The 6,150-nt window shown below is 62.9% G+C and overlaps 1 protein-coding gene across 2 annotated transcripts in view; it reads left to right on the forward strand.

Moving 5' to 3' along the window:
- Positions 1–6,150, forward strand: part of LOC111734195 — a 39,613-nt gene that overhangs the window by 10,540 nt on the left and 22,923 nt on the right. Inside the window, exons 1-2 of one of the 2 annotated variants that reach the window (XM_023526413.1) lie at positions 2,734–3,074; positions 3,495–3,663. The exons of the other annotated variant lie outside the window; for it this stretch is intronic. Coding sequence (XP_023382181.1) covers positions 2,987–3,074; positions 3,495–3,663 — 257 coding nt within the window. The 5' untranslated portion in view covers positions 2,734–2,986. Of the gene's footprint in view, positions 1–2,733; positions 3,075–3,494; positions 3,664–6,150 lie in introns of those variants that run through there. 2 annotated transcript variants of the gene reach the window in all.

Raw genomic sequence — 6,150 nt, forward strand, 5'->3', positions numbered from 1 at the left:
AGAGTCTGGGTGGGAACGGAGGTCAGATGCAGAAACCCACCAGGAGGCCCCAAGAGACCGAGTCCTGGGGCTGCAGTGGCCTCGGCAGGGCTTGGGCGGGGGCGGGGTGTGGCTGCCGTGGGGGCTTTGTGTCTCCCGGGCTTGCTTGTCTGTGGCCTCGGGCCGTGGCCGCTCCACCCCGCCTAGAACCCCGAGGGCATGGAGCAGCCTGTCCCCGACCAGCCCTTGGGGCGGCCGCGGGGGCTGCTTCTGGAACACCGCCGCCCCTTCCCTCTCTGCCCTCGCTCCTCTGCTCCCAGCTCTGGCCAGCTCATCTGCGAGGCCTCCCCAGGCCGCCCAGGTCCACACAGCTGCTTGTCCTTCTATACTCAGGTCGCACCCCCCCAGGATCCAGAGGAGCACCCAGCCACTGTGGACACTCACGGGTGACAGCCCCGAGCTGCCTGCGTTGGGCGGCTGCAGTCGGCGTCCGCTCGCCGACACGTTAGGGGCCATTGCCCGCCGGGCTCCCCCGGAGTGAGTCAGACTGTCCTGCCGTGTGGGGTGCATGCCCTGCCACATGTGCACCTCCAGGGACGCTGACGCACCGCTGGGGGACAGCCCGCGGTGGAGCAGGGAGACGGCTGAGCTGTCCGTGGTGCCGTGTGCCCTGGGCGTGGCGCTTACTGCTCGGGGCCCCGGCTTCCTCGTCTGCGCACTGGGACAGCGGCTCCCATGTGGACGCGGCGTCTCGGGGACTCCCTGCCACCCGCCCCGAGCGTGGTGAGCCCCCACCCCCGAGGGGCCTCCCATGCAGAGGGGAGACCACCCTGTCAGAGCCTGTCGCCCTGTCTGCAGCCTACTGACTGGTGTCACCTGCCCCCTGCTGTGGTGCCACCCCAGGCGGGGCCATGGCGTCTTCCCTCAGCTCACCCTCCGAGCGGGCATCTGACTCCCCGTTTCACACTCAGAATCTCAAGCAACATTCCAGAATTTTCTCAGTGGACTTGATGGGCCCTCCAAGTGCCCTGTGCCACCCTCTCGCGAGGGCTTAGGAGCCAGTCTGAGCTGTGCAACAGAGCCTCCTCTTCCTGGTCCCCTCACCCCGAGGAGCCGAGTGGTCCCTGTGTGATGTTCGCTCGGTGTCTGTCCCTTCCCATCTCACATGACGGCCCCCGTGCATGGCCGGAATCCAACTGGAGCTCAGAACTGCATGCGGCTGAGAAAACACGTCTCTAACTTGCTTTGTGCGCCGTGACCGTGACTGTGACCGTGACCGTGACCGAGCGCCAGCTCTGCAGTTGGACGCCCTGGGGCCCTGGACGAGGCCCTTCCTGGCTGGGCCTCGGTTTCCCCTCCGAGAATTGCAGGCAGTGGTCACAACCCTCGCGAGCGTCCGTGGGGCCAGCCCACGATACTCTGCAAACCTTTGAGTGCAGCTCACGGGGGCTGTCCACACACGCCGCACCCCGGCCACAGAGGGGGCCACAGGAAGTGGTGTGATGTCAGCGCCCCGCAGGGGGCACAGTGACGCTGCCGGAGCCCCTGCACGTGACTGCGGGCCCGACCCCTGCCTGCTCCCTTCCCCCGACCCTCATCTCACTGTGACATCTGAGGCCTGTGTTGTCAGCCTCTTTTACAGGTAGAGAAACTGAGTGTCACGGAGGTCCAGGCCTTGCCCGAGGCCACACGTGTGCAGGTGGCACCTGTGTGCTTCTCCGAGCCAGCCAGTGGGAGTCAGGGTCTCATCCGGATGAAGGACACGGGCGCGAGCTGCGCACATGTGCCTGCCAGTGCAATAATTCTGGAGTATGAAAATGGCTTAATTAAATCATTTTTTAAAAAGTGTGTGCAAACACTCCGCAGTTAAGCGGCCGATCTGCAAATAGCCGTTCTCCAGTGGTGCTCGCCTGCCCTGCCCTGTGGGCCCTGCGCTCAGCGTCTGGTTTTTTATTTTACTTTTAATTTGAGTACGTGCAGATTGGAATGATCGCTTTCCCAGTCGCTGGGTGCAGTTGGAAGACCTTGGTGGTGGCTGGGACTCTGAGCGGCGGGGAGGGCGCCGTCACCCTGAGCACAGAGGCGGCGCTCGGTGAGCATGGCCCCTCCTCGTGGCAGCGAGCCTCACGGGAACCCGCGCACTGTCCTGGGGTGAGGAGGGGCCTCTCCCCAGCAGGCAGGTGCAGGGCTGGCGTGTGGGTGCCGGTGCTGAGACGCAGTCCGATTCCATCCTCATACTTCCTGCTCGCAGGTGGTGCCCAGGGAGGGAGACCTGCTCGCCCGAGGTCACACAGCCCCCGAGTCTGTGGCCTGGAGCAGCCCCACGGGACCCCAACAAGCGTTTACTGAGCGCCAGCTGTGGGCCTGGCCTCTGGCCTCTTGGGCGATCTTGGTGACTGCTGTCCTCGCCCGACGAGGTGCCCTGCGTGGACTTCCCGAGGGGGCAGCGTTCCATCCGGGGTCGTGCCCGCGGCTGCGGGGAGGTGACACAGGAATCGGGCATGCAAGGCATCTAATTCAGAGTGTCCTTGCACAGGATAGGCGCTCCGTAAACGCTCCGGCCTGGGCCCGTGCCGGCTTGAACGGTGTCCGCTCCAAACCCATGTCCACTCAGAGCCTCGGAATGCAGCTTTGTTTAGATATCAGGTCTTTGCAGAAATGAATAGTCAGGGACTGAGATGAGATCATTCTGGATCTGGGGAGGACGAACGCAGATGACTGATGTCCTCAGATGTCCTCTCCTCAGAGGACAGGCACGCGGACAGAGGGGACAGGCGACATGGAGGGGGAGACAGAGGTGGGGGCTGGGAGCCGCCCGCACCTGGGAGAGGCAGGGAGGACCCCCCCCTAGAGGCTTCGCGGGGAGCACCCTGAGTTCAGACTCGTGGCCTCCAGAGGAGGAGAGAATAAATTCCAGGTGTTCGAGCCCCTCGTCCGCAGCGTTCGCCACGCCCGCCCTGGGATCCTAACTTAGGCCCCCGCCCTGCCCGCCACAGGGCCCCTCGGCATGGCTGCCGTGCTGTCCTTCCAAGGGGCCGTTTACGGTGGCGGTCGGCCGAGAAGCGCAGCTGCCATGATTCTTTGCGCAGGAAAACGTGAGGCCGTGACCCCCCAAACCTCGTCCTGTTTCATCGTGCGAGATTCTCGGGGTCCCTCCCTGCCCCCCTTTCTCCCTCGGCCTTTTTGTGCCCACAGATTCCAGGCCGAGAGCCGCCTGCTGCACTCCGCTCCGCTGCCCTGACCGCACAGCACAGCTACCTGGGGAGCGGAGCATCCGTCCCTGGGCGTCTGCCATGTCCCGCGGGCGCCCCGGGTTTGCAGTAGAATCATCCCACGTTCTGAAAAGCGGACGCTTATCTCAAGTGCCCCCACGACCCCGCTCAGGCGACACGCAGGGGGAGGGGGAGACCACGAGAAACCGCCCGTCAGTCTCCAGTGTTGTTTCTTGGAATAAATCTTCGTAGCACAGAGACGTCACTGCCAGACTGATTCATTTGTTTGGATTTGAGAAGCAGGGGGCCCGAGGAGAGAGCGGGGTGAAATGCAGACAGCGAGAAAACGAGCTCTGGGCAAGGGGGCCCCAGGAACCCCAGATTTCAGCCCTCTGATGCTTCAGAGGGCAACCAGTGCCCAGACCCGGAGCGTGTGCCCAGTGGGCTCCGAAAATCAGCAGCAGAGTGAGTGGTGAGTCGACACCCCCGACCTCCAGCCCCTGGCTCCGAGCAAGCCTGACTCACGGTGCCTGAAATGCTGACTCCATTGACTTAAAAAAGAAACAGATGAAATTAATCTTAATAGTAGATTTTATTTAACTCAGCATATCCAAAATATTACTGTGTCAACATGTAACCAGTGTAAAATTATAATGAAATATTTTACTCTTTTTTTTCTGCTAAGTCTTCGAAATCGGCGTGCGCTTTGCTCTCACAGTGCGTCTCAGTTCCAAGGAACTCACCAGCTCCCGTGCCCGGCACTGCAGGCCCCCATCTCTCTGGGGCTCCGGGGAGTGTTCACGTCCCTCCCCCTGCCCCACCCCAGCCTCTGGCCCTGGCGTCTCCTTCAAGGCCCACTGTGGCCGTCAGCTGCCCACGCACTGCCGCCCACCTCAGACCCGGCTCTGAGCCCACCTGTAGAAGTCAGAGCAGTGCCCCCCAAAGATGTCCCCTGACACAGCAAAGGGGACGCTGCAGATGTGGATAAGGTAGGGGTCTTGAGATGGGGTGATGACCGCGTCACCCGCGTGAGCCCCGAGTCATCGCAGGGTGCGCGTAGGAGATCCGACTGCAGAGACGTGACCGTGGAAGCAGAGACGGGGGGTGGCCTTGGAGGGCGGAAGACGGGGCTGTGAGCCAGGGAAGGCAGGCGGCCTCTAGAAGCTGGACAAGGCCCGGAAATGGGTTTTTCCCTGGAGCCTCCAGAAGGTGTGGACGCCTTGGTTTTAGCCCGTAAGACCCATTTTGGCTTCGACCTCCAGAGCTGTATGATAATAAATTTGTCTCGTTTTAAGCCACGAAATTTGTGGTGCTTTGGTTCAGCAGCCACCAGAAACAGATACACGGCTGCGTGGTGAAGGCCACGCAGCCAGCGTCGTGCCGTGGCCCCTCTGCTGGGACCCCTCACGGGCAGGCAGGGGACGGAGCGGGCCCTGGCCAAGCGGGGTTGGGCTGTTGGGATGGAGTGTAGAAGTCTCAGGAGGAGGAGTCAGCAGGCGGGGTGGTGGGCGAGTCGGGGCGGGGCTGAGGGTGGACGCTCACTGTCTCCGGGCCTCTCTGGGTGTGTCACCACGCGTCTGCAGTCCGCGTCTGCTCGCTGTCTCCCACCCGCCAGCCCGTCAGGACAGGACAGCGTCCGAGCTGCTCACCCGGGCTCCGTGAGGGGGCTGGCGCACAGTGGGTGCTCGATAAACACGAATGAACGTGAGCAAAGGAAGAGATTTGAGTTTCCGGTCCTTAGAGCGTAGAAGAGCTGATCGGGTCAAGAATGGGGGAGGGGACGAATGAGCGAGGGGACGAATGAGCGCGCGCCCTCACGGCCCCGGGCTCAGCGGGAGGCCTGGACCGGGCGCCTGGGTGTCAGAGGACTGGGCTTTGCGTCGTCTTTCGGGGCGAGGAACTTTATCGATAGCTGGTAAAGCAGCAGTAGAGAGACTTCGGTTTACACCGACCCCTTCCCTGTCCCCAGAGGAGACGGGACATCCTGGGCTCAGGGCCTTTGCTCCCGCTGCCCCTCTACCCGGAATGCCGTTTCGTGTCCTAGGGCTGCGTGACAAAGCACCGCCAAAGCAGGCTTAAAACCGTGGAGACGCGTCCTCCACGTCTGGTGGCAGGAAGGCGGGGTCCAGGTGTGGGCGGCGCGGGCGCCTTCTGGAGCCTCTGGGGACGTGGAAACAGGGTCTGCTGCGGCCTCTCTCCCGGCCTCTGCGGGTGGCCGGCCACCCGTGGTGTCCCTCGTTTGTCTCTGTTGTCACAGGATGGTCTCCCTGTGTCTGCGTCTCTGTGCCCTCATTTCCGTGTTCTCTGACACCAGCCATTGGCTGAGGGCCCACCCTGTGATTACATCTTTAAAGATTCTGTTTGCAAATAAGGTCTGGGCGGACGTGAATTTGGGAGGACGTCATTCAGCCGGTACAGATGGCTTCCGCCAGCCAGGCACCCAGCACTGTCCTCCGGCCCCCTGGGCGCGGTGTCCCAAGGCCCTTTGCACCTTTCTCCGAGTAGCAGCCCCGCGTCTCAGCCCTGCAGCCGCTGCCGCTGCTTCCCGGACGTTGGCGCCTGGTGTGTTGTGGTTTTTTTTGCTGATTTCTTTATCACCCTCCCCTGTTTCCCTGTCAGAACGTAGGTTCTCAGCAGCAGGGCCGTGGCTGGACGTGCTCCCTGCTGCGGACACACCGGGCAGGGGCCCCGAGTGAGCAGGTGTGAGCAGGCGGAGGCCAGGGAGGAGGCTGGGTCCCCGGGAGGCTGCGGGCCTGGGGCCAGCAGGGCTGGGGCCAGCGGGCATCGGGTCGGGTCTGAGGTGTCTGGGAGGCAGAATCAATGGCAGGTCTTCCAGATGGCTCGCTGGGGTGGGAGGGACGGAGGAGGAGACCAGGAGGCCCAGAGGTGGCTTCTATGCATCGAGCCGCAAACACAGCCATTTGTTTCTGGGGTTCCGGAATTTCCTGGGTCTCCAGAT

Source organism: Pteropus vampyrus, unplaced genomic scaffold (genome assembly GCF_000151845.1).
Source record: "Pteropus vampyrus isolate Shadow unplaced genomic scaffold, Pvam_2.0 Scaffold856, whole genome shotgun sequence".
Lineage (NCBI taxonomy): Eukaryota > Metazoa > Chordata > Mammalia > Chiroptera > Pteropodidae > Pteropus > Pteropus vampyrus.